At 37.8% G+C, this 27,795-nt stretch overlaps 1 protein-coding gene across 1 annotated transcript; it reads left to right on the top strand.

The window, feature by feature from the left end:
• The first annotated feature begins 10,319 nt into the window (after positions 1–10,319).
• On the top strand, positions 10,320–26,865 carry Ca2 (carbonic anhydrase 2). Its single transcript, XM_005328629.5, has 7 exons — positions 10,320–10,493; positions 11,616–11,813; positions 19,523–19,641; positions 20,143–20,235; positions 21,271–21,333; positions 22,592–22,747; positions 26,056–26,865. The coding sequence occupies exons 1-7, from the start codon at positions 10,460–10,462 to the stop codon at positions 26,173–26,175; spliced, it is 783 nt and encodes a 260-aa protein (XP_005328686.1). The 5' UTR covers positions 10,320–10,459; the 3' UTR covers positions 26,176–26,865.
• The last annotated feature ends 930 nt before the right edge of the window (positions 26,866–27,795 follow it).

Raw genomic sequence — 27,795 nt, 5'->3', positions numbered from 1 at the left:
TATGAGTGAACACATAGGAGCCTGGGTTCTTCTCTGGGTGCTAATCAGGGGTAACAAGAATACTTTAAAATTCTAAATGTAGTAAAACTTGAAGTGTGTGGGGAAAGAGGGAAGCGGCTAAGAGAATGAAACTTGCACTTAATGAAATTTGGTTTCCATTCCCATTTCTGCCACTCATCACTTATTAACCATAGAAGATTAATTTTAAAGTCTCAGTTTCTCAATTTTTATGATGAAAACTTAAATAAGATAGATTATGTAAAACAAGATGACTGAAACATTATAAGCCTTTTTAAAAACAAGATTTTTAGAGTTTTACTAGTTTCCATTTGTTTTTATTGAAGGCATGTGAATGGGCCCATGTCTGTGTGTGATGGGGGAGTGAGGCTTAATGAAGGCAGGGACTTCAGCTCTCTTGGTACATGACCAAGGCTTTAGGACCCAACATGGAGTCCAGAGCCTGGTCAGAGTTCAAAGATACTTGTTGAATGGATGAAGGAATAAATGGATGGAAGAATGGATGGATGGTGACATGAGACTGCTAAAATATCAGTCTAGGTCCAAGAGCTTATGGGAGCTAAGTCCTTGTTCTGTTTCTGCAACCCAGGCTTCTCTGTAAATAAAGTGTTCATGAAAAGAGAAACAGTTCTACATATACCCAAACTTATTATTGGCATGTTTAAATTTTAAAAACTAACAACACAGAAGAGACATGTTTAAGGAGATATAAAAGGTGATTCTCTACCAGGATATTTATCTCTTTTAGCACTTGTGCTTCTATATGCAAATTGAAGAGGAAGATTAGCAATGAGCCTCTGACACTAGGTCTGATGATACTAATTGGCATGGTTCATCTTGGCACTTAACTTTCTGTAAGCTGGCCTTCATGTTCTTATTAATGACTTTAGGGCTCCATTATATTAATCTTCTTTTTAATTTTATTTTTTAGTGCATTGTAGTTGTATATACAACTACATTTTGACATAATCATATATGTATTTAGCATAGTTCATTTCATTCAGTTTTGTGTGAAGACATTTATAGCAATTCCACACATGTAATAAAGGAACTTCTTCATAATTCAAATGATTGTTCCACATTAGCAAAGTATAATGCTTTTAAAAATTCAATAAGCATTCCCCAACCAACACATTCTGCTCCACCCCAGCCAAGGAGATGGTAAATTCAGGTCAATTTTCCATTCTCCACAAACAACACCGATATACATGTTCAGGTACTTATAATTACTACCTAGAGCTCACTTTTTAATACAATTGAGAATATTTTGAAAAAACTTCCTCAGATAATGTGTTGCCAGAACTCAGAGTCTATTCCCATGTGGGAGAGTAAGGACGGTACCCTGTGGCTCAACTCATAACTTGATTTGTAAATCTCTGGCTCCTATTATAAATATTTTTCATTCAAAGGAGCATTTTAATGACATTTAATCAGAGAAGGTCTAATTTCTTCCTTTTAATTTGTTTTCTCCAACAAAGGGCCTGTTGTCAAGCTTGTGAGGTGTACTAAGTCTCTTGTCCTTAGGAGCTTAATTGATATGAGGCATTGATTAGGCCCCAGGGGGCTGGAGTGTTTCAGAGGAATTAGGAAATAACTGCAAGGCATAAAGAAGAAAGTTTACAAGCAGAGGGTAGTGTTTTAGTTGGGCAAATGCATTCAATATTTGATTTGTGGTTTTTTTTTTTTTTGTGTGTGTGTGTCACTACTCATGTGCTTTGTGCCATTATTAAATAAGATTCAGGTCCCTTGAACACAAGCACAATAATACACACAAGTGACTTCAAAAACCCCCCCTCTTTTTGAAAGGATTTCATGCTTTTCAGAAGTGTTTTTGTGTCAAGCATGGAAGAAATAAAAGTAGGTCAAGAAACTACCCAGATGCATTAAGAAGAAAAAAGTAGAAAGAAAAGGGAGACTCCCAAACATTGCTCAAGAAAAATTTTGTTAAACACGGTTGTGGCTACCAAAGGGAAGGGCTTATCAGGAAGCAGCACTGCACTCAGCACTGGGCATGTTAGGTAGAGATATGGCACCACTGGAAAGAAGGCAGAGATAGCAGAACCTAGGGCACAGGCAACCTGCAAAACATGGCTCCAGTCACCTGGGCCTCCGGGCTGACAATGGACTCCAGGCTGGTTTTGGGTGATGCAGGGGACCTGGGTTATAGTTCTTGAGAAAGTTCCCCAATACAGAATCTGAAAAAAATTAATTGTATATGCACAGTGTTATGTTATTAGAACATATAAGCAAAGTAGATATTTTTAAAAGGTGAAAATATTATAAATTATAAGTTCTTGCATTTTTTTCCTGCCACCAAGTGTGTGTCTTATCTTGTGGAGATGGTTAGGGTTGGGTCTTCTGCTAAGGAAACCAGGCTGTAAATTGGTCTAATTTGCTGTTCTGGGGTTTCTCACTATGCTGGTCCACTGCTTCCATTCAGTCTCATCAAGACTGGAACCAAATGGGAGTGGAAGAGGACTAATCCATCACAAATCTTAGAAAGTCAGGGCAAACAAGACCCTGCTGTGAATTGTGAGAAACACAGCACATAACTTCAACTGTTCTGCTTTGGATTGGATGATTTTGGTTATAACTCTTTCAGCTCGGTTAAAAAAAAAAAAAAAAAGAAAAAAAAGAAAAAGGAAAAAAGAGGAAAAAACCCCCAACAATTATTGCATCATATCATAGATCAAGGAACATTCATCATGTTATTCCTTCTATCCATTGAAATAGTAAAATAACATTCTTTCCTTTCCTTCATTTAAAAGTGCATTTATGTTCCGGCCATTCTGCTCAGGTGGAAAAGAGAACCGCTAAGAGCAGTATAGAGATAATTACAGGGAATAATTTTAAAAAGTTTGTGTTGAATGGAAAAAACACATGAATGAATATGAAGCTAATAAATTTAAGAAAAATGACAAGAGGGTTCGAAATCAGTAGCAATTTTCTTAGTCTATGTACTGCTACTTCTATTTCCCCAAAATGAAATTTTGAGCAGTCTAGAACTTTCAAAGATGTCTTCCTTTCTGCTGTAGAATTCATCTGAATAAGTATAAAATTAGAAAACTACAAAGTTATAAAATACAACCATCTTTGATTCCTGTAGCCTATCCATATTTGTTACAGGATTATAAAAGCACTGATTTCTCATTCACATACTCCTTGAAACTGGTGACCCTGGACTCCCTCCCATGAACAGGAGGAAGAACTTAGCTGTGATGCCTCCAGTTCCTCCTGCACAGAAAATTTTGACTTGCTTTTGTTACTAAAAGGAAGTAAGGAATCTCCCATGTGAGGTGGTGATTTATATGCGAAAGAGAAGTTTAATCATGCAATGAAGCTAACACTGACCTAATCAAATTATTATGATTAGAATGATTTGGGTAGAAAAATCATTGGAAAGTGTGTTGAAGCAAAGTAAGCAGACAATAATTCCAAGGTGCAGGGGAAAGATTCTATTTTTTTCTTAACCTATACAATAAACAAAAGGCAATTGGGGGAAATAGTGTGGGCAAAGCACCATCCTAGGGTTCACATGTTGCTGGATATGGAGTTGTTGTCCAGACTTTTGACAAAAGCATATTTCATAAAAAATCTTATGGCAGGGTTTTAAAACCTGTGTACGCTAATTCCCCCTCCCCCATGCAAGAGGATACATCCCAAAACACTGAGTGGATATCTGAAACTGCAAATGGTACCAAACTACACACACACACACACACACACACACACACACACACACACACGCACACACACTCCTTTATGCCCTGCAACATTGCTACATAGTATCAGAATTTGTCTATCCTTCCATGTTTTATGCTCTGTGCCTCCTTTGTGTCACTACTATTGTGCTTTAAGCCTGTTAAGTCAAATAAAGGATGTTCAAACACATGCCACAGCAGTCCTTCTGATACCCAAGATGACCACTAAGTGACTATCAGGCAGGTAGCACTTCTAGCATGGATATGCTAGAAAAAGGAACACTTCATGTCCTGGGTGGACAAAGCAGTACATACAGGTTTCATTAGAATGATGCACAACTGGAATCTTAGAAATTGTTTATTTCTGGAATTTTCCATTTGATATTTTCAACCTGTGATTGACCACAGGTAACTGAAACCACAGACAATGAAACCACAAATATAAGGAGACTACTGCACTGTTAACATTTGGGCCTGAATAATTTCTTGTTATGAATGGGCAGTCCTGCGCAGTAGAGTGCTCAGCATCATCCTTGGCCTCTACCACTGGATGCCAGTCACTTACCATCCTTTTCCTTAAGATCAAGGGTCTCCAGACATAGCCGGCATCCCCTGTAGGTGAAAGTGGCCCTATCAGAAAACTGATACCTAAGGAGGGCCAAACTCTAATTATTTCATGGTGCCACATGTGGCAATTGTCCTGAAGCATAAAATATTTAAAATGCATAATTTGTACATTTTAGTGTAATTATCACATTTAATGTTCATTACAGTTCTGTTTGAAAAATGGTAACAATGTTTGAATCTTAAAAACTAGATTGAATTACTGATAGAAAAGTTAACTATTACTAGGTACCATGAATAAACAAACACACATATAGAAACAATGTTTCTAAAAGTCTGAAGAGCAGTTTGCTAAGGGAAGTTGAACTCAACTGTTAGATGTAAAGTTGTTGCTATCTCCTGCCACTCCAATGGTTACAGGGTATTTGGAAGGAAATTCTAAAGATGCTTACCGTGTTGATATCACTTTCTGTTTTACAGAGCAGTGCTGCATACACAATCTTAATATACTGTTATTACAGCATCAGAAGCAGGAGTCTTTCTAAGCTCTTGGAAGGCACTGAGCTGGCTCTAGGGAAGATTGCAGGGCAGATGCTAAGATCCCCAACAATGGAGTATGGCTGTTTATTTTTCACACCTGGCTCTATCACTTCCTAGCTGAGTAATTTGGGCTAAGCTAATTTACCTCTATGCCTCAGTGACCCTGGCTGTAAAGTAGGCCAATGGGAAGTACACAGAACTGTGTTGGTGCATAAGTAGATTGCAGTAAGTATTATTTTTATAGTGCAGGAATTCCAAAAATGTTAATTAAATGTGAATTCTTTTTTCATCCAAGTTAAAAAAAAAAAAGAAACAGAAAAGCCAACCTATCATTTTACAATGGGAAGAATTATTATAATGACAATTCATAGCATTTTTTCAGCCAAGAAAATGTGTTAAAACTTTATCTGTCATCTTCTAGATATTCATTCTCATCACAATACTCCGGAGCAGGAATTTGCCTCCAATTTACAAATCAAGTTAAGTGAAATTTGAAGAGAGGGCTTAATTTGCTCAAGGTGAGGTTGCAAGTCAGCGTTGGAGTCAGAGTATGAACTCAGATTTGACATTTTACAAAACTGATTCCCATTTTACAAGTCTATGGCTCTCTACAACGATAATAACCTTAACAGAGTAGCTACAAGATGCCAAGAATCATGCTAATTCACATAAAGTATTAACACTGTCAAAGATTCTGGATATTCTTATTACATTTCACATATGAAAACAGAGGCTTGGGGAGGTTACATAAATCAACCAAGGTTGTGGTAGTAGAAGGTCCTAGAAACTGATTCTGAACTCACAACCTGGGCTCTTGGTACCTGTGTGATACTGCTTTCTGGTCTTCTGTAGAAGAATGAGGAGACACTCAGAGGCCATGAGAAAAGCCAGAGCCAGGACTGGATGGGTTTGTACATCAGGAGAGAAAGCCTAAATCTTTTTCCAGAGCTAGTTTTTAGATGGGTAAAAGCAAGGAGGTAGGGAACAGCATGAAGGATTCTGGGAACCTCCACTACCTGTTTCCTCATCTATTAAATAAGAAGTTGGGTCAAATAATCTCTAAATTTCTTTTAATTTTTCTGCTTACAGTTTGTATCATTCTTTTCCTTACAGACTCTCAAGTGGCTTCCCTGGACAATTGGTATAAAATTCTTACTGGGTTCATGGTCTGCAACCCTTGCCTGCCTCTGATTTCACTATTTGTCTTCTCTTCCTCATCCCTAAACAAATGTCATAGGCTGTTATAGAAACTTCCTTGCTTGGGTCTTCTATGCTTGCTGTTTTTTTCTGCCTGAAACATCCTTTCCCAGATTGTTCTTCAGTGGATGCTTCCTTCCATAGGACTTCCACGACCACTGTAGCGGAAGTAGCACTTCCTCCCTTGTGATTCTCCAACTCATTCCCATTTTATTTTCTCCACATTCATCATCACTGTTGGAAATTCACTTCATCCCTGTTGTTTGTTTATTCATCAATACCATCCCCATCCATCAGGCTCCCTGGTTGGTGGCTGTAGCCTCTGAGCTGATGCCCACACAACATAGTGTTCAAAAAGATGTGTTAAATGAAAAAAAAAATCTGTTAAATGAATGGACTCACATTGTATATTAAAAACAAAAAACCAAAACAAAACAAGCACACAATAGGAGCTCAAAAAACATACAACAGCAAAAATGATAACTAACATTTATTAAATTCTAACTATTGGCATGATGCTAAATCCTTTACACAAATTATATTATTTAGTCCTCACTACAACTCTCTGAGATAGGTACCATTATTGTCCCATTTTTAAAAGTGTAAAGCTGAGCTGGGAGTGTAGCTCAGAGGTAGAACGGTTGCCTAGAATGAATAAAGACCTGGGGTTTACACCCAGCAGCACCAAAAAAAAAAAAAAAAAAAAAAAAAAAAAAAAAAAAAAAAAAAAAGAAAAAAGAAAGAAATAAACAGAATTTATTTAAAAAAAATAGTATGGGAAGCTGAATCTTAGTAAAAGCAAACAATTTTCCCAAAGTCACAGAGCTGAGCTAGTAAATTAACCCAGATTTAAGACTAATTTTATTTTAACACAATGTTATTTTTAACTGACTGGCTTTTGTAAAGCAGAACTGCAGTTTCTTCCATTTGGATTAGTAAATGTTATAAGTTTAAAGAGCTTTAAGTGAGTAGGTTCTACATGTATCCTGTCCTGGGGCTTAGGCTAGATAAAGGAAATTAGGTACCCAGGACAGAGGTAAAATCACGTAACACAGTTCCCATACTCAGAGGCTCAGTGTAATAACGAAAAATATTCAAATGTGATAAAATGGATTGCTATATGACCCAAACATTCCTCATTCCTCCCACAAAGAAAACTTCAGATGGCTGGAAGCAGACCCCTCTTAAATTGTTCCCTTGAACCTTGCCCAGATGTTTACCTTTGCATTCATTACATCAGGTTCTGTTAAGCACTGTCTAGGAAGAACTGAATAGCTATCACTTACTGAGTGCCATCAGGTGGCAGGTGATTGATTATATTCACTAATTGAATTCTTTGTTTTTCTGGGGAATCTTTTTTTTTCCTTGGGGCATGTTATACATAATAGTGGCATTTGTTATTAGACATTTATATATGTGCAAAATAAAACATAATTTGCTCAATTTCATTCCACAGTACCTCTCACTAATTTAATTCTTATAATAATCCTAGGGTCGTTGTCATTATTCTTAACAAATGGGCAGTCAATAGCTTATTGAGGTGGATGATTAGAATCTAGTTTCTAATTATAAAGTGGTGTCACAAAAACCAGGCTAGAGGGATCTCTGAAAAGATCTATGGGAACCTTAAGAAGTGAGTGGCTCTTAGCCTTCATATATATAAAATAATTGAAACAACTATTACACATATCTGGGGTTTTAGTTAAATATTTAATAAATCACATATACCTCACTGTAAAATATTTTAACAATATCTTTACATTTTTGTGGGAAAAGCAAATACTTTTCATTTTTATTTTGTATTTTCACCAACATTAATATGTTAAAGCTTTTTTATTATAATGGAAACAGACATCAAGTGTTTTTATATTTTCCCCATATACATCATTTGTCTCCCCCACTCCCTCCCTGGGTAGAGGTAAAATCTATCTTTGGATACTATCAGTTTTGTTTTTTTTTTTTTTTAATTTAGGATTATTTTTAAATGAACCAATCCTTCTCTCTAGTAGAAATGCAGTTACTATTTTTCATTAAAAAAAAAATCAAATAGTGTCTGGCAACCAGTGAATCATACATGACAGTTGGTTAAGAAGGCGCTTAGTAAAGTTAGGTTGTGACTGATCTACAGGAAGGCACAAAGCCACCTCCATTATTAGAAAAAAAAAAACTGATAAGAAAAAAAAATGCTGACAACTACTGTAATACCAAAAAATGTGAATAAAAAACGTTTGGATCTCTCTTGAGTACCCAAAGGTGAGCCACCTCCTGCCCATCGGTGAGCATGTGACACTCTCTGAAACAGCAGCTCTGTGGGGAAGGTCTTCTCCTGTGGAGAACTAGCAGAGACCAGGGAACATCCCACAACAAAAGTCTTGGTAAACTGCAGTTTGGTGGTGCCTGAAGTTTGAGGGATATTTTATAATCAAAATATGCTTCTCTTTCATCCATGTATTAATAAAGCCACAATCCAGCTCCACAGGAAATGAAGACCAGGATTCCTGCTGCTTTAGTAGCCTGGCTACCTTTACAGATCTTTAGAGCCCACTTGATATTCATGGGCTTTGTGCTCAACTCCCAGCATTTATCACTGGCATATTCTTAGGTAGAAATGAAGAGTCTCACAGCAACTAGGAGTCCCTCTCCTTCTGACCTAATAAGTATTTTAAAATTATGCAAGGGATAAAAAATTATTTTACTGGCTCTCAAGAGAGACTATGCAACTACAGGGGTCAAAACAAAAGTTCTTCTCTGTGAACTATATTTTGTAATGGTCCTAGAAGTCTTAAAAATTCATTGATGCTCTTTAGCCTAAGAATTCCCTGTGACATCAACCAAAAGACCCACTTATGCAGAGGAATACCATTTTATAGTTTTAGGATAGAACAAGGAAATCTACACATGAATCATTTTTCTTTGTGGGTAGAACTGACTGAAATAAATAATAGATAATGATTTTGTCATTGACACTGTTATACTTTATCCATTTATTTGTATATAGGTTTTTAAATATAAGTAATGTGATATTAAAGCGGATACAATCACAAATAATGACATCCTACTTCAGTTCAATTCTTATACTATGCTCTCAAAGATCACAGAGACTGCAGAACAGGCCTCCCAACCCCCCCACCCCTCTGTATCTTTGTGGCAAAGTCTTTTGTGGCAAATAGAATTCTTTCTCCATTTAAAACGGCCAGACTTTCCCATCGGGCACAGTAATCACAGGGCCTCAGGTCCACAATAGTTTTAGGTGTCCAGGAAAATCTGCTTTCTTAAAATCAGTTTTAGGTCAAAGAAACAAGAAAAGAACTACTAATGCAAACTGCCTTACAGCGCACGAAAATCACAATGGTGCCTGCCCTAAAAAAGTGTCCTTTTTATTAAATTATTCTGAGTGATTTCCTAAGTATGCCAGATAAAAATTCCGCAGAAAGTTCCATCTCTTTGAAAGACATTCTTTTACCTGATTTTCCCTTAAAAAATGTGGTATTTTGAGGTTTTGGTGATTTTAAATCAATATGTATTCAACCAGGAATTCACCTCCCCCAAAGTTAATTTGTTAAATAAAAGAAATAGTAAAGTAGAAGAAAATAGGCACTTTTAGCGAGGCCCTGCTGAGCTACATGGAAATGCAATCCCAGGCCTCCTGCGGGCGCGCTGGCAGGAGATCGCGGCTCCCGTCTCGCTTTATCCCACAGCCTTCCAGCAGAGGGCGCTTGGTTCTCAACACCCTGAGCTGTACGTTCCCCTACGCCTCAAGGACCGTATCCCTATTTGCCCCAAGGTCAAAGCTCCTAACCTAGCCAGCCCCAGGCCCGAGAGACCTGAGAGTGAACCCTCGGTTGGAAACCCCCCGCGAGTCGGGCCGATGGGGCGGGACCGCAAGTCTCCAACGCCTGGGATACGCTCATAATGGGGACAGAAGATGAAGGGCACCCGGGGCCCGGGGCCCCAGCTGTCAGCGCCTCTGCCAGACTCGGTGCTCCGGAGGGGGATGGGGTGCGCATAGACGATCCGCAGCCCCGGTTGGACGGAGGAACCGGGAGCCGCCGCCACCACCACCGTCACCGCGCACCGAGAGCTCGGAGGCTCTCCCAGGAACCCGGGGCCCGGGCCGCTGGCCGAGGGGAGCTGGGCGGTAAGACAGAAGCTCCCCAGCCCGGCCGGACGCCTGCCGCGAGGGCGTTTTCCCCGCCCCCGGCGCCTCGCCAGCCCAGCCCGCCCCGAGCTCTGGGAGATCACCTCCGCCCGTCACCTCCTCCCCTGTCGCTCAGGTCCATCCAGGGTCCCCTCCCCCGGGCCGCCCCCGAGCACGAAGTTGGCGGGAGCCTATAAAAGCCGGTGGCAGTGCGACCCGCGGACACGCACCGTGCAGGCGCTCGGACAGCCACCGCTAGACAGGCGCCAACTCCTGCCTTGCCCCGACCGCCGGCGCGACCATGTCCCATCACTGGGGATACGGCAAGCACAACGGTGAGTGCGGGCGACTAGCGGCGCCGGGGCCCGATCCTGGATGCCTGCCCAGGCCCCGCAGCGCCCGCACCTGCTGTTTACCGCGGCCGCGGGGAGCGCGCGAGGCTCCGGAGAGCGGGAGGCTCAGGTGCGCCCCGGGCGCCAGCCTCGCCCGCGGCTCCCCTGCGCCCAGGATGCCCCCATCGCCCCAATTCCTTCGCACTGTCGAGGAATCCCGGCGTCCGCCGGCAGCGCGCAGGGCCCGGGAGAGGCAGGCGAGGCCCCCGTCCGTAGGACCCGAGGACAGTCGTTCCTGGGTCCGGAGCTGGGACCCTTTAACCTGATCTAGGAGGATGCGGGGAAGGGTAGTAACGGAAAATTTTAGTTGATCACAGAGAAATTAAGCCCCTCTTCCATCCTGTCTGCTTCAGCACCACCTGTGGCTAAGATTCCCCGCACCAACTGTCCCGGGGCATTTTCTGGAGTTGCTCTAAATACGTTGTTCTGATTCCCGAGTTTCCCCTTCATTTCTCGACTTCCAATGCTAGGGGTTCAGTGACCAAGATCCGGGCTTTATCATGGCCATAGATCTGGGTTTCCCGGAGCAAGCGGAGGGAAGACCACGATGCGTCTGGTGCGTCTTAGGCGAGCGGGGCGGGGGCGGGGGGGTTCCCCTTGTGGGGTTCTTGACTATTAAAGAAGGGGTGCCTGTGCATGAGCAGTGGCTCTGACCTTTCATCCAGTGCGAGGACACGAGGGAGGAACCAGGCGCTGTGTGGATACTTTGAGTGAGCTGGCATATCCCAAATCCCAGCCACAAGCTGATTTCAGTTGCTGAGAAGTAAAATGACTATGAAAATCGCTAATATTTATATGATGCTCTTTGCTCTAAAAGCTTTATGTGTATTGACTCTAATTCTCACAACATCTATAAGATAAGCTTATAATATTTTTATCACATACTGCAAATGAGGAAACTGAGGCATAGATTGTTTTCTCAAAGGTTTTTCTAATATTAAGTGGTACCACCAAAATGGGAACTGAACAGATTGATTTTGGAACCCTTGCCTCTTTCTAGTGGGGGTCTGGGTGTATATCCGTCCAAACATTTGGGGTATTCACATGTGTCTTCTCACCTTTCAGGACCTGAACATTGGCATAAGGACTTCCCCATTGCCAAGGGAGAGCGTCAGTCCCCTGTTAACATTGACACCAAAATAGCCAAGCATGACCCTTCCCTGAAACCTCTGTGCCTTTGCTATGAGCAACCGACTTCTCGGAGGATCGTCAACAATGGTCATTCTTTCAACGTGGAGTTTGATGACTCCCAGGACACTGCAGGTTAGTGTTTAAAGTGTGCCCTTTAGCTAGTAGCGGTGGAAGAAGTCCAGCAGTGATAGGAAACTCTTTAATACTACAGTTTGTCTTAGTCCCTAAGATGCCACTCTAATAGGCTTCATTAGGTCCCAGACTCAAAGAAGTAGGCTAATTAATTTGAAGTTTCCTGAGACTGTGTCTCCTTTCTAAAATTCTTGGCTTCTGTGTAGGGCATAGAGTAACTGTGATCTGCCTGTGATAAGTCACAAAAGGGAAGCCCCCCCCCCCATCAGATCAGTAACAATGAAATTTGCAAAAATGTAACTTCTTAAGTTTAATTCTAAAATGTTTGTCTTTGGAATTGATGCCTTTCCCTTAAAAAATATATGTTCATGTGCATTATTTTCAAAGTAGCAATAAGAAAAGTGATGAAAACTAGACAATTTTAAATACTGAAATTCTTGGAGAGCATTGTATTTATGATATTTCTTACTTTGGGCTAGTGTGATAAAGGGGGCAGTTTATCTTGGTCTATATCTAGAAGTTCATTCCACAAACAAAGATGTTTTATTAGAGTTAGTGAACATACCTGACCCATTACCCATAAATCCAATTGCCATAGGTTATTTGTAATACAGCTATTTACAGGATGCCACTTAATGCTTCTTGTATTTTATTTAGAAAAAGGAGAACAATCCCATTTAGTCATAGTAACTGCTTTTCTTGCTCACTGGTTGATTTAATTGCCAGTGCCCTATTTTCCTGAGTGTTTTCCTCTGAAGGTCATTGAATGAAATGGTCTTGCAAACACGTGTTTGGTGGTGACATGGGAGTGGGGTGGGTGAGTTTTGGAGTAATGGTCTACAATACTAATGTATTATATAGTATATAATTAAAACTAAATAAGTCAAGTAGCTGTACAGTATATTCAGTTCAGTTTTGAAAAACAACATTCATCTTCCCCTATTTTAAAAAGCTTTGGACACTTGGTTTTCTAAAACAGTAATTCTGGAAGACAATTTAATTAGATATAATGTGGAGATCATTTGAGAAATGTTTTCAACCTATGTACATGTTCCCTATGTATTTCTCTTAGTATACACAGACACAGACATACAGACAAACAGGAAACATACACACACTTTCTCTCACACACACACTTTCTGGCATTATTATTAAAATCAAGTCAAGGATATACATTGATGATGCGTCTCCAGTAATTCTTACTTTTCCCAAGAATTTCTCCATTCCAAAGAAACACTGCTCAACTGATTAAACATAAAACAATTTCTTTTTTCTTATAAAAACTACCATATATTTATAGTGTGGTCAATGGTCTCAAGATTTCTATTATATACATAAAGGATGATATAAAGTTTCATGTTTAGTCATATAAAAACCAAAACAGATGAGCTACTTTAGTCCATAGCTGACAACTATTTTTTTAAGGCCACAATTATTGGCAACAGATACAATGTCAAACCAACTATTTACCTTATTGGATGCTACACAGAAATTGCATAGTTAATTTTTTTGAACAATGAAGAAACAAATGGAACCAGATGAAGTAGCTCTTTATATATTCCTTACAAAGCAGACTGTGAAAATAAATTATTCCAGTAGTGTGCATTACTGGAAAATGGATTTTAGCCTATGGTAGGGGATGGCTGTGAGTGCCAATTGGGATCAAACAGACCTGGATTCGAATTCAAGCTCTGTCACTAACTATCTCAGTGATTTGGGGAAGAATAATACCTTCCCTAAGTTTTAAGGTTTTTAAATTAAAAGTAGTATCTGCCACCGAGGAAAGATTAAATAGGACAGTTTGTATGAAGCGCCTAGCCCAGTCCCTGGTACATAACAGTTCCTAAGCAAACAATTATTAGGCAATTGCTGTAGCTGTTGCACTTGTGATAAAATTCTGAAGAAACCTTAATTTAATACCATTTAGGGTTACTTCCTACACTTGGTAGTTTAAAATTTTATTTTTATATATTCCCAAACATCTGACTTATTATTTTAAATATGCATTGATTCTATTTATGAAGATATATAGTTGTGAATTTTATCATGTATATATTAACCTTTGAAGGATTTCTACATAAGCAGTGACTGATTAGACCTAATCACATGTTTTTCAACTATTTCTTCTGGGGAATAATGGCCATGTTTAGATAATGAAACATAATACAAACTAGTGGATTAGGTAGGGGTTTTAACACATGTTTCAAGAGACACATGTATTATCCAGCCAGTTCTTGTACAAAAAAAAAAAAATTGATTAGTAACATAGATTGAACACTTGATAAACTAAGTGTCATGAAGGCAGGATGGGTACTTGGGTCCTTTCCTCATCCCCAGAGCTCAGTGTGGGCTGAGACTGCCTAAAATAGAAGGACCCAGAAACAACAGACACTGAAAATTACTTTGATAAATACAAAAAGACAGTATTCCAAGGAACTGTGGAAACATGAGGGAGGCTTAGGAGTCTGAGTAGTCAGGAATTTTTGGAATAAATAGTCTTAGGTAGAGACTTGAAGGATTTTGATGTCTTGGGAGAGATTCCAGGCAAAGGGAACTAGGAAACACCTGGGGACCTAAGAAGGGTACACAGTATGTACTTTAGAAAGGCAAGAAAGTATACAAAAACAAGGGTCAGCAATGAGTATTAGAAAGACTTAGTTGGGAGTGGTGGCACATGCCTGTAATCCTGTAACTCAGGAGGCAGAGGCAGGAGGATGCAAGTTCAAGGTCAGCCTGAGCAACTTAGGGAGACTCTGTCTCAAAATAAAATAAAAAAGGCTGGGGAGGTAGCTCAGGGGTAGAGCACCCCTGGGGTCCATCCTCAGTAACTCCCCTCCCCCAACACATAAAGACTTGTTCTCTCTTGCCATGAAAGACTCCTTTGTAATTTTGCCACGTTTCTCTTTCAGTCATTTTGGTTAAACAAGTATGCAGAATATACTAAAATTTGATATAAATGGAAAATCCATCTACAGGGTTCATTAAAAAATAACAATACCATGAAGAAAAATAGCCTTTATACTTTATTTATTTCTTAAAGAATTCTAGACTCAAAGCTGGAACAAATGGTAGAGATCCTGTAGTCAACCCACTTAAAATAAACATGAAGAAACAGAAAGCTCGAGTTTAAATAACTTGCTAAGTCTTCTCCTGCCTAGTTTCCTGGAGAGACTAAATGGCAATCTCTTAAAAATAGAATTTGAATGATAATCATAGTTAACGTTTAGTTTGTACATACCAGGTTTTGGAAAGCTAATGTACTTTTCTTACACTTACCTTTAAAAATTATTCATTCATTTTGGTCACTTAATTGTTTTAAAAATTAATTAACCATTTAACAGCCCTTTAGTTAGGAGTGATCTTTATGGTGTTAATATTTTTAGACATTCTTTACCTCTTATTTTCTGCATTTAACTGCTTCAGTTCATTTACATTTCTCCTCCTTTGATAAGATTTTAGCCTTCTAGAACTTCCCATAAATTTAGGTTTACTAATATGTCCTAATGTAACAATATAACACCTTATGTCCTTTGGGTGTCAGGAACTGAGCTAGTTGAGTTTATTGTTTACATTGGAGATAATTCTTTTTAACAAAAAATAGGATGGAAATAAGGGTGGAATTATAGGCTTTAACTGGAAGCTTAGGCTAAAGTTCTCATCAGTTTTCTAAACCCCTTTAAATAAACCACCTTGAATTAATGAAAAATTGCTAATCCTGTTAGGTAATTTTTAAGTTATTAAAAAATAACTCTCCCAGCTTGAGGTGTTTTACTGCCAGATTTTTTTTTTTTCTGGTGGAAAAGAATACTAGTCAAATTATTTACTCCTGCTAACTTATTAACTTATATTAATGAGTTTAGAACTATCCTGCTTTTTTGCAAAGTTATGGCAAAAATTGAAAGCCAATGCCAGAATTATTGGGCCAGCTTATTTTTAACTCCCACCTGATTTCTGTTTTATGTATTTATTTTTGAAATTGGAATTTTTAAATTTGTTTATTTCAAGAAAAAAGAAGGAAGGAAGCTTACCTGTACTCTTTTCAAGCAGAACATTGTCTGTTTGACATAATGGGTCTTTGTACAGGGATCCTGCTTGATTTTCAGGGACTAGCTTTTGAAGTTGTAAAATTTTCCTTCCACAAGCAAGCATAAATTAAAAGGAACCTTAACAACCAGAAATGAAATGAAAGGGCTTTTCATGTGCTCAGTTAATGGGATCAGAACCCTAAATAGCTGGAAAACTGACCAAAGCCTTTTAAGCGTACTAGTTAATTATGTTACTCAGTATCAGTTTTACTCCTATGCAATTGCTGTATGAGTTAAATTAAACTTCCATTTTCTTGAATTTTGACTGCTTAATGTAGTTGAAAGTGACAGCTAACTATCTCACTGAAAAGAATTAAAATATGGGCATTTTTCTGCTAGATTTGTCTGCACTGACATGAAGTCCTAGGATTATTGGCTACTGTCAACAAGCTAAACATGTATGATTTAATCAGTAGTACATGTAGTGATGTATTTAAAATGTTAAGATATTCACAGAGATTATTCAGCCCCTAGAAATGCTATGTTTTCTGTGGAATTATTGATTTGCTTTATTAACAAAAAATTGCTTATATTTTAGTTTTTAAACTAAGGATAATTGGGAGTAGTTTACTTAGCTCTTGGATTTAAGAGAGATTATTGACATACACTAAAGGTCTTTAGTTTGCTATTTGAAGATGTCTTAAGAAGTAATAGTGATTAGGATGAAAAATATCCCAAAATGCTAAATTTTAAATTTCTATTTTTGTGGGAAGTCTGATTTATTTCAGTATTACTGAATCTCCTATTTTTAACAAAAACAAATAATTTAACAATTTTTCAAGTAATAAACACAGATCATTCTATAATGCCATACTTAGTGCTTATATTGTATTATATTTACATATATAATATTTAACTGATGGGTGATCATGAAAATTAAAATTGGAGTCCTTGATGTTGTTATTTGAATTTAAATTAAATTTTTGGAGTTTGAAAAAAAATAGAAAGCCTCACTATATCTCTCTATCCCTCATGGAACATGTTTCTGTGATATAGCAAATCATACACTTTGTAGAGTTCTATTGTTCTGGCTGGATTATACAGAAAAAAATGTATACTCAGTAAATTCTGCCTCCTTCCTTCCTTCCTTCCTTCCTTCCTTCCTTCCTTCCTTCCTTCCTTCCTTCCTTCCTTCCTTCCTTCCTTCCTTCCTACCAGGGCTTGAACCCAGGGATGCTTAACCATTGAGCCACATCCCCAGCCCTTTTTAATATTTTTTTTTATTTTGAGACAGGGTCTTGATAAGTTGCTTAGGGCCTCAATAAGTTGCTGGGGCTGGTCTTAAACTTGCAATCCTCCTGCCTCAGCTTCCCAAGCCACTGGTATTACAGTTTTGTGGCACCATGCCTGGCAATTTTCACCATTTAAAAAAAATATATTTTTGCATTAGAAAGAGGTATTTTTTAAAAGCTGGGACAGTTTAGAAAATATCATATAGCAATTTATATTACAATCCAGGCCTATTTATTTATTTAATCTCCTATATTTAACCAAAATGTTGTCATTCTGTTCTTCAAAAAGATATATGCTACCTTTATCAAGAGTTTATGGTAATTTATTATTATAACAATGTTTTTCAGTTATATAATTGATTAACCTCATTGCTCAGAATTTGCTGAGAAATAACCAGGCAAAAAAGATCAAACCCACTGCTCTTTGTAGTAATTAAATTTTAATAATTTAGTAACCCTTCCTAATTACAGTGGGCTTCTAAATGCATAATAAGTTTTCTTTTAACAGGGACTAAACCCAGGTATCTGGTGAAAACTGATAAGCACTGAATGTATTTAATCACTGAACACAGAACACTTTTTTTTTTCCTGCTTGTTTTTCTGGTGTTCACAAAGCCTTTTTAAGTAAAAGCTTATATCTAGCTCTTGCCTAATTCTAAATGTTCTATGAAACAAGTAAATTAGGTCACAATTTTAGGGCCTACAAGAAAGAGAATAATAGTAAGTTTTATTCTCTTTAAAATTTAAGATCCTGGTATGATTCTCTACAGGAGGAAAGGAAATACATTTAGAAAGATCAGTTATCTCAGATGCTTTAATATAGTTTTATTTAATTTGTTTTGTCATTTGGTAGCACTAATGATGTTACAAATGGCATCTGATTTTTACAATAAGCCAATTTGTTCCTTAAAGAGTTATTATAAAAGAATTTTCCATATAGACATTTTATAAATATGTATTTCATTTTTAAGGGTATGTTATTTACAAAGAAAAGGGATTCTTCTGTTTCAGAGAAATCTTGATATTGGGGCTAAGGCTATTCTTTCTATATGGAATTATCAGACAAATATAAACTTTTATGATTTGCTTTTGTGTTTCAAGGGATGTAATTTTATCAGAATACATTCAAATTTGTGTTTCTTAATAGATCTGTAATGTAACATCATTTATCATTCATTCTTTCTGTTTTCATTTCTTCTTATTTTTTCTAACCTATTGTAAAGCAAAGCTGGCAACCTGAATATATCAAAAGCCATAGAAAAGCCATGGTGCCTAAATAACTTCCATCCAGTTTCATCTTTTACTTTGAATAGATGAGTGGATGTTGCTACCATCTAAACATATTTAAGTGAAATGAAGCGAACAAACTTTATTGTACAGACTGGGTCCCTTTGTCTTGAAAATCCAAAGTAAATTTGAGTTCACTATTTTATGAAATTAAAAGTGAAGGCTAATAAAAAACATTTAAAGCAACAGCTGTTTTAATTTGAGTACTAGGTAAATAAATTGTAGAACTAAGTTACTTGTAAATATATGTATATATATTATATATATATAAAATCCCACTAGTACATATAAGATAAGCAAAGAATTTTTATAGCAATTTCTCACTATTATAATCTTCTTTCAAGACATAACTTGTTAATTATCTACAGATATATACAATCTAAAAATGTGGTTTCTGGTACTGATTTTACTGAATACAGTTAAATTAATACCAGGAATGGTATAATCTGGGTATAGTTATTATAGACTTTTAAGTTCTTGGAGATAACAAAGCATATGACACTGTATGTAAAAGTTGATGTGTACATTATTAGTGAAGAACTAAATGAATATATCTATTTTATAGGTGAGGAAATAGAATCAAAGAGGTTCATTAAAATTTTAAGGGGACAAAACAGGTTAGCAGGAGTGTAAGGAGAATTAGATTTTATAAAGTTAAGATTGATAGAATGTATATTAATAAATTTACAAATTCTGGTCTTAACTGGGGTCAGAGGTCCGTGGAATACGTCCTAGGGCAGCCATTGGGTAGTGTCAGAAGCAAGGTCCCTTGTTTGCATGTGTGTGCCGCAGACCAATCCGTTGGCAAGTAGCTGCCTGGACTCTTCATCCTAAGTGATGCACAGAGGAATTATTAGTTACACTTAAAATTTCCTCCTGGACCTGAACTTGTGATTCCAAATCAACCCACAGGAAGAGGTACCACTGTGCTTAGCAAGCAAAGATTATGAAGAGCTTCTATACTTTACCCAACACACATGAAGTAATATTAGCAATGTGTGTTTCATGTGTGGATGTACGAGTACGCATGTATGTGTGTATGCATGTGTCCATGTGTGTATGTATGTGTGTACAGATATATTATACACATGCATTTTAATTTCAGCGCTGAAAGGGGGACCCCTTGATGGCACCTACAGATTGATTCAGTTTCACTTTCACTGGGGCTCATCTGATGGACAAGGTTCTGAACACACTGTGGATAAAACAACGTATGCTGCAGAGGTAAGATATGGCAACAACAAAGGTTGTAAATGGCTAGTTAGCATTAATTTTAAAAGCTCAATTTTGTAAATTCAACTCACACTAAGTGAACCACTTCTTTTGCAAAGGCCATTCATGTTTGCTTCTTATAACCTTTAATTGTAATATTACAATTAAGGCTAAAAAGCTTTCTCTAGTGTCCCCAAGGACAACATTTACAAATAAATAAATAAATAAATAAATAAATTCAAATGGGAGGAATTTGTTTTAGCATAAATCTAGAAAAAAATTTGTGCCTTCTCTCAAAACATGTCTTCATCTTAGAGCTGTTGATAAAATCACTTGCTATTCTACCAAGTAGCAGATGATTAGATTGAAAATGAAGGAAAAGCTTTTATTTAAAATTATCCACCATTTTTCTTTAGTAACTATTAGTTAAGGAGAAATGATCACTGGATTAAAGTCTGCTGGCTTTTATCATGTTAATCATTCACTATGATTTTTTGTCTTCTCTGGCTTTAGCTTCACTTGGTTCACTGGAACACCAAATATAAGGATTTTGGAAAAGCTGTGGAACAACCTGATGGGCTGGCTGTTTTGGGCATTTTCTTGAAGGTTAGTTGGTGGCCCAGTTCTTTTTCCTGTTTTCAAGAAAGATTGACCAGACAGAACATTTCCAACAGGTGTTTTACAAAAGAGCTGAGGAAATGCCTTTCTTTGGCCCTGAAGTGTTTTCAGGCTTACTTCTCCCTTCCATCTCTCCATCTTTTCTTTCTGGAGGGCAGAAAGACAAAAGTGGGAGGTGTTGTTTAGATAGTATTTACCTGGAAATTTGAAGAACAGAAAGAAGTCAACTATAGATGACTAGTAGGTATGTGTTTTGTTTTCAATTAACCTTAGACTAAGATCACTAAAGTATTGTTTGATGATAGACAACACTCAAGTAAGTTCTGGAGGGCTCAAAGACAGAGAGACTCTGTATTGGAGAATTTCAGCAACAGTGGGACCTTAGAGGTTGAGCTGCCCTCTGGCCAGTTGTAAAGAGGAGAGTCAAACTGTCTGGACTGGCAATTCCCTAGCTCTGACATCATATTGACGGGGTGGGGGTGGGGGTGCTGCAGGTATTTTGAAGTCATCCCAGGATAACACAAAGAAGCAGGAGCTGAGGAACCTGCTGGGACACAACCCTGAGAAACTTTAAAATGTATGGTCTTGAAGGCAGTGGCAAGAGGTGGATTCAGTGACTACCGAGGAGTCAGAGACTCAAAGCTAGGGCATGGGGGAAGCTGAAGGACAAGAGACTGTTTATAAAGAAAGAAAGGTGGTGTTGTAAAAGCCTGCAAGGAGGCAAGGGAAGGAAAGCGCTTGAGGGTAGGCTTTGCTGTAGCAATTGAATGTCACTGGGGACTCCTGAAAAGATTGTTTCAGAGTTAACTATGGGGCAGAAGCAGAGGCAGATTGGGAAGTAGCAATAGGGAAGTCCATGGTGTCAGTGCCTTCTAGCTAAGACACTGACAGATCACTGTGGCATGTATAAAGTGGTAGATTTTGCTTCACTTCTTAGAGAACTTTTATGATGGTGCTGCCCAAGTTAAAAATGCTAGAGCGTCAAATTGGTTACATTATCTTCCTCCTTGTGTTTTTCTATAGATTGGCAGTGCTAACCCAGGCCTTCAGAAAGTGCTCGATATGCTGGATTCCATTAAAACAAAGGTAAAGTTTAATTTTCTGCTGCTTTTGGGGGTGTCCTTTTTTTCAATACTTTATTGGTTTTAGAAATTTCCTTTGATCAAGTTTTATATTGCCATGTGGTATTTGGGTGAACAGTTAATGAAGGCAAAATATTGCTTACATATTTTCTTTCTGCAAAAAGTTAACCCTAATTGAACTAGAGCTCTAAAACTGCCTTTATTGAATCTTGCTTCTAATCATTTGAATATCCTGATGAAAGAATTGGAGAATCTCATGATTGCAAGGAGGCTGAAAGATCATCTGGCCAAATTATCCACTCATTCATACAGCAAATATTTGTTGAGTACTTCCTATTGCCAGTCCACTTTGCTAATCCAGGAGATACAATGATGAACAAGACAAACAGAGTCATGCTTGTTGGAGATTTATGTTCTGTGACTTCTTTGAATTCATCCGTCCTGTGTTTAAATCCTCTCTGTAACAGAGCTGTGTTTGAGGTCAGTGAGAATCTGCTTAAACACTAAAGTCACTCCCAGTGATGGGAAGCCCATCACCAGGGGCAACCCCAGCTGTATAAAGCTTATCCTCAAGTTGAAACAGCATCTATCTTCTGAAATGTGCAACATCCACTCCTGGCCTGATCCTCTTGAATCATATCTTATAGACCCGACTCCTCTTCCACATGACCTTAGGGTTTTCACCTACCCTAGGATAATTATCTCTAGTTCCCTTTAGTTATTCTCATAGGACATAGTTTTATCTCTTTGAAAAACCTTGTCACTCTTCCAGGAAAGCTTTCTTGCTTTCATCTATTGATATTCAGCCCAGAGCCAAACACAGTTTTTTAGTTCTGATCTAGCTGTCATAGAGCGTGGCAAGACAATGGCCTCCTCTTCAAGGATAATATATTTCTGTTACTGAAATCTAAAATTTTAAAAAATTTATTTTTGTGGCACCAGTCACATTTAAAATACCAGATGTGATCAGCTAATGACTTAATGGAAAACATGAATGATTATGTGAGAGGACAAAATTAAAAATGAACGTGTGAATATAATCAGTTCTTGCTCACACCTGCCTAATCAATATGTCCAAGTCAAATGCTTTCTATTCATTTCTTTTCACTTTGTTTGCCAGCATATCTGGAAATAGTGTATTTAAAAAAAAAAAAAAGGTTTCTTGCTGTTCCAGAGGAGTAGATTTATTTATCTTTTGCAGTCTCCTTTCGCCCTCCTGTTCTGATCACATGACAAAATTAACCTGTGGGTTTGCCTGGCAGGGTAAGAGCTCTGACTTCACTGGCTTTGATCCTCGTGGCCTCCTTCCTAAAAATCTGGACTACTGGACCTACCCTGGCTCGCTGACCACCCCTCCTCTTCTGGAATGTGTGACCTGGATTGTGCTCAAGGAACCCATTAGTGTCAGCAGTGAGCAGGTCAGTTTTCTACAGAAAGGTCTGCTTGGAGACATTGAGTGTTTAGTGGAGGTGAAAGAGTTTGGCCTTTGGAATCAGTCCTCAGATTTGATTCTCCTGCTGCTTCTAGCCATGCAACTAGTATCTGCAGCACTACTCAGCAAGTAATCAGCATTCAGCAAATATTTGTTGTTATTAGCCATGGCTCCAGGCACAGTTTGTTTAGTTTGTAAAATTGGAGGTTCATTGTGAGGATTAAATGAGGAAAGTATCTTTCACTATTGCATGTGGTTTTTTGTTTTTTGGTTTTTTTTGATCAGCTATGAGGAAATAATGACTCAAAAAAAAAAGAAATGAGATTCAAGGTTACACAGATAGCAGTGAAAATTCCCAACCCACTGCTCACTCAAGTAGAAGCTTTTGCAGTTTCATTTATATAAGAATGGATTTCTGAATCCCAAGGAAGGTGAAAGTCGTGCTTTGGAGAAAAAGTATCTATCAGAACTCAGGGGGCTTGTTGCAGAGACTCAGAACACTCTTACATTACCCATACAGTGTAGATGGTCATGTTCAAGAACTAATGCAGCTTCTCAGGGATGAGCATCCACAGAAGTGGACACAAAAGGATTTTTCCTGGGCTGTCACATAGCACACAGATAAAATGTGGAAAATGGACATTTCTTAGGATTCACAAGAGGTTGCATCATGAATAATTTGAGAGAGTCAGCAATGAGCAGCTTTGCAAATGACAAGTGTTTGAATAGTTGTATGATTTAAGCCTACAAAATTTTGGAATCGTAGAAATTTAGATATGCAGTGTGCAAGAGAGGTTGTGTTGTCTGACTTTCTCATTTTGCTGTCTAGAATGTGTTGAAAAACAGAGGTTCAGGAAAATTGAAGTGCTTTCCATCCACCTAGCTTGTGATTAAATTAGGTCTGGGAGCAAGGATGCTCTATTCTTGTAAATTCTCCTTTAGAATATTAACTTATGAATACTAAAGATATTTTTTAGATTTCTTCAGAGGAAATCTATATCTAACTGGAAGCTTACTTTGTAGTATATCAAAATGGGCAAAAAAATAATATGCTTGACTTGAAAATTGGCCTTATTGTCATACATTTGAGCAACCCTACTGAAGTAGCAAAAGCAAAGATTATAATGCCACATCTTATTTGAAGATGTAGTGCTTGGGTTATAGTTTATTATTATTATTATTATTTATTATTATTATTATTATTATTATTATTATTATTATTATTATTATTTTGGTACTGGAAATTGAACCCAGGGGCATTAAGCCACTGAGTACATCTCCAGCCCTTTTTTTGTTTTTATTTGGAGACAGGTCTCACTAAGTTACTTAGAGCCTTGTTAAATTGCCGAGGCTGGCTTTGAACTTGTGATCCTCCTGCCTCAGCCTACCAAGAAGCTGCTGGGATTACAGGTGTGTACCACCGTGCCTAGCCTGGGTTATGATTTAAAAACATGAAGATTCTTTTTTTTTCCTTCACTGAGAACAATTAAGCTTAAGATCCAAAGTCTGCCATTGATAGCTATTATGACAAATGGATTTATTATGTACACACACACCCATACACAAAGTATCCAGAGAGATAAAAGCTATTGAACTGACTCCATTAGTCCTTGTGCTCTGAATTGCCTTTTAAGGTAGAAAGTGTTATTAAACTAGAAATATTGCATATATTAGCACAATAACAATAGTAGGGATATTCTTCATATCATATAACACAGAAGGGTCATGTTCAGATTAAGTAAGCCAGAACTCTGGTTCTTTCTTGTTGTGATTCTCTTTATTTACCTTGATCATTAGTAACTTGGTGGATGCAAAAGCACTTTGAACATCATATCTCCAGGTACAGTCACCTCAAGGAGGAAAGAAAAAACTCTTCTGTTGGTACCCTAGGAACAGGGAAGCCTTTCTTCAAAAGTCTTCACAGCCTAGCAAAACTTTCACATCCCACTTCTAACCCAGTCCTCAGGAAGGGAATATGATTGTCATGGTCAGTTTAGTGGCTTAAAGGGATCTGACAGATATCTATCAATGGTCAAGTGTGGGGGGACTGGATGTTAGGTATGGAATATAAAAGGGCCTGCTACATTCTGCTGCCTTGATTGGCTTTACTCAGGCTTTGTCTCTCTGCTGCTAAAATAATGAGTCAAATTGATCAATGTGAGAATATAATTTAAGTGGTAGAAAGGAAATATTTGTCACTTACACTGGATTGATAAAAAATTTTGACTTAATTGTACTTTATAAGCAGACTCTAACTCTTTATTTATTTATTTATTTATTTATTGGTATTTGGGATTGAACCCAGGGATGCTTAACCACAGAGCCATATCCCAGCCCTTTTTATATTGTATTTAGAAACAGGGTTTCACTGAATGGCTTACGGCCTCCTTAAATGGCTGAGGCTGGCTTTGAACTCATGATCCTCTTAGCCTCCTGGGCTACTGGATTACAGGAGTGTGCCCCCACACCTGGTGACTAACTCTTTCATATTGCTAGAATTCTGTTGTGGTCAAACAACCCTAGATGCCCTTAGAGAGTTCCCTTGCGTTGGAGTACCTGTAAGGTAGTCAGATACCTTACAGGTAATGGCCTATATCAGTGTTGATTTCATGGGGATGATTGGAGATATATTACTGCGCAGAGATCAAGTTAAAGTCTACTGGTTCATGTGATTCTCCATTGCCCAAACCATCTTTCTTCATTTAGGGGAAGGGGGGACTCCACTTTTCAAACAACCTTAAAGAAGGTGGGATATTGTCTGACTGTTGCCTATGTCGCAGCATTGAACCAGGAAATTGAAACAGGTGTAAAAGGGAATAAAAATCAACCTTGACAAGGGCTTGAAATCCCAGCATGGGAAAATACATTTTTGTGTTTCTCTATATTTAAGCAGAATGCCAGCTTATCTGTCACTCAGCCCCATAGAGTTTTCAGATCCTGGGCCTTTTATGTAATTGTACAGATGTTGTACTTTTTCTTCCCTGGGGCAAAAAGCAAAATTTTAATTTGGATCGAGAACTGGTATTTTGTGCATAACAAGGGCATGGATTTATAGACTTTGCTGTTTGATTTAAAATGAGAATAAGAAAGCAAGTTTAGATTCTGGGTATTTTTATGAATGGATTTGTTACATGAAAGCATACATGCATAGTCCATGTGTGATTATGTATTTATTGAGATTTGGCCATTGATAGAAGGTACTTGAAATGTTGGGGAATCTATGTCAACATTTAACACAAGCACATACGTAAATAATATTGTGAAACTTTAAAAACTTTTTGCTATGTCTTTTAGATGTCAAAATTCCGTCAACTTAACTTCAACTTCGAGGGTGAACCTGAAGAGCTGATGGTGGACAACTGGCGACCAGCTCAGCCACTAAAGAACAGACAAATCAAAGCTTCCTTTAAATAAGATGGTCCCAGAGCTGGTACACAAACAGTCAATCTTCAGATGTTTCCCTTTAGCTAAGCACAAATCTACCTTCGTGATATGGACCCTGGCTGCTTTGTGTCTGGTTTTCTGGACCCTTCATCTCTCACTTGACATGCTTACTGAATAAATGTGAAGAGTTAGACCAAGTGTCACCCTTGGCAGAAGTGTTGTGGTGGGGTGCTTCTCTGCTTAAAGTATCATTTTTCTATAACAGGAATTTAATATAAGGGATAGGAGTGAATGAAGCACCTTGACTTTGTTCACAGCACAGAGGGTATGAGCACTCAACTCACAACTGTTTGTTGAAATGCTATTTTTAAAACATAGGAAAGTGGGATGATTGAGTGCAAAGCCATACAGAGACCAATGAAAGCAAATCAGGTAAAATAGTCACAATTTTATGTAATATAAATCAGATAAAATACATGTTCATGATTCTAAGATGTTAAAGGAAAAACTTTTAAAATTCTTATATATTTGTAGCAAAGTTATCTTAAACATGAATTATGTTGTAATTTAGTGATTTTTGAATTCTAGAGATGTAAAAGAAGTACGATCTATAAAAAATGTTATAGTTATGGTACAGAGTATATTTCCATTCAAATGACATATTATAAATTAACAAATATTGTATTTTAGATATATTCTGTAATAAAATTCAGAATTCTGTTTGAGTTATTATTTTTGCACATATGGCAGTGGGCAATTATGGAGGAACAGATGTCTAGTTTCACAATCCATATCAATTCATTGTTAATAATGAGCCATCATAATTGGTGTACTCCTAATTGAAGGAGTCCCCTTTAAGAAAAACCCCGGAGGTCATTTACTATTTGCCAACCACTTACTCATCTAATCCTCATGACAATCCTGTGAGGGTGAATCCTGCAAGGGAAGGAGAACTGATTATATGAAATGTAGCAAGGTAGAGCAGGAAAGGAAGGGTGTACACACCGAATCCCTAGGAGCTCCTGGGGAATAAAATAAAGTCTATTTTTATTTAAAAAAAGGGAATCCAAGTAAAATCTGGAATGAAAAAAAAAAAAAGATAAATTTTTATCAGAGAGGAAGAAGGTGAATGAATGAAATAAAAATCTTTCACTCTTATACTTCTAGGGGGTTTAGCTCTGGGTCTTTGACCCTGGAATGCTTGGTTAATGAGTGATTGTAGACTGTCATGTTTAACACACAGCTCAGGTTCTACACTTCAGAAGATTAAAAAAAAAAAAACCCTTTCTTTAAAAATTTTCTCAACTAATTTATACTCTCATCTACTCTCCTAAAGCTTGAGTACTGAATTTTATATAGGGGCTTGGTGATTCGCTTTGAATCCCAGCTCTTCCTAACCTCTCTGGTCCTGGATATAAAGAGAGAATGATACCCAGGATGGAAACGCTGTATTCCCTAAGCTCATCTCATTCTCTTGGACCACACTCATGTCCCATCCTGCACTTGGTGGCAGGGTGATAGGAAACTAAACTGTCAGTAAAGGGCATCATCTCAAGTTAATCTGGCTCAGGCTATTTTTTTATATAATAGAGATTGAACCCAGGGGCACTTAACCACGGAGCCCATCCCTAGCCCCTTTTTATATTTTAT

The sequence above is a fragment of the Ictidomys tridecemlineatus genome, chromosome 7, assembly GCF_052094955.1.
Source record: "Ictidomys tridecemlineatus isolate mIctTri1 chromosome 7, mIctTri1.hap1, whole genome shotgun sequence".
Taxonomy (NCBI): Eukaryota; Metazoa; Chordata; class Mammalia; order Rodentia; family Sciuridae; genus Ictidomys; species Ictidomys tridecemlineatus.
The sequence above is the reverse complement of the archived record's forward strand: the minus strand, read 5'-3'. Positions and strand labels throughout refer to the sequence as shown.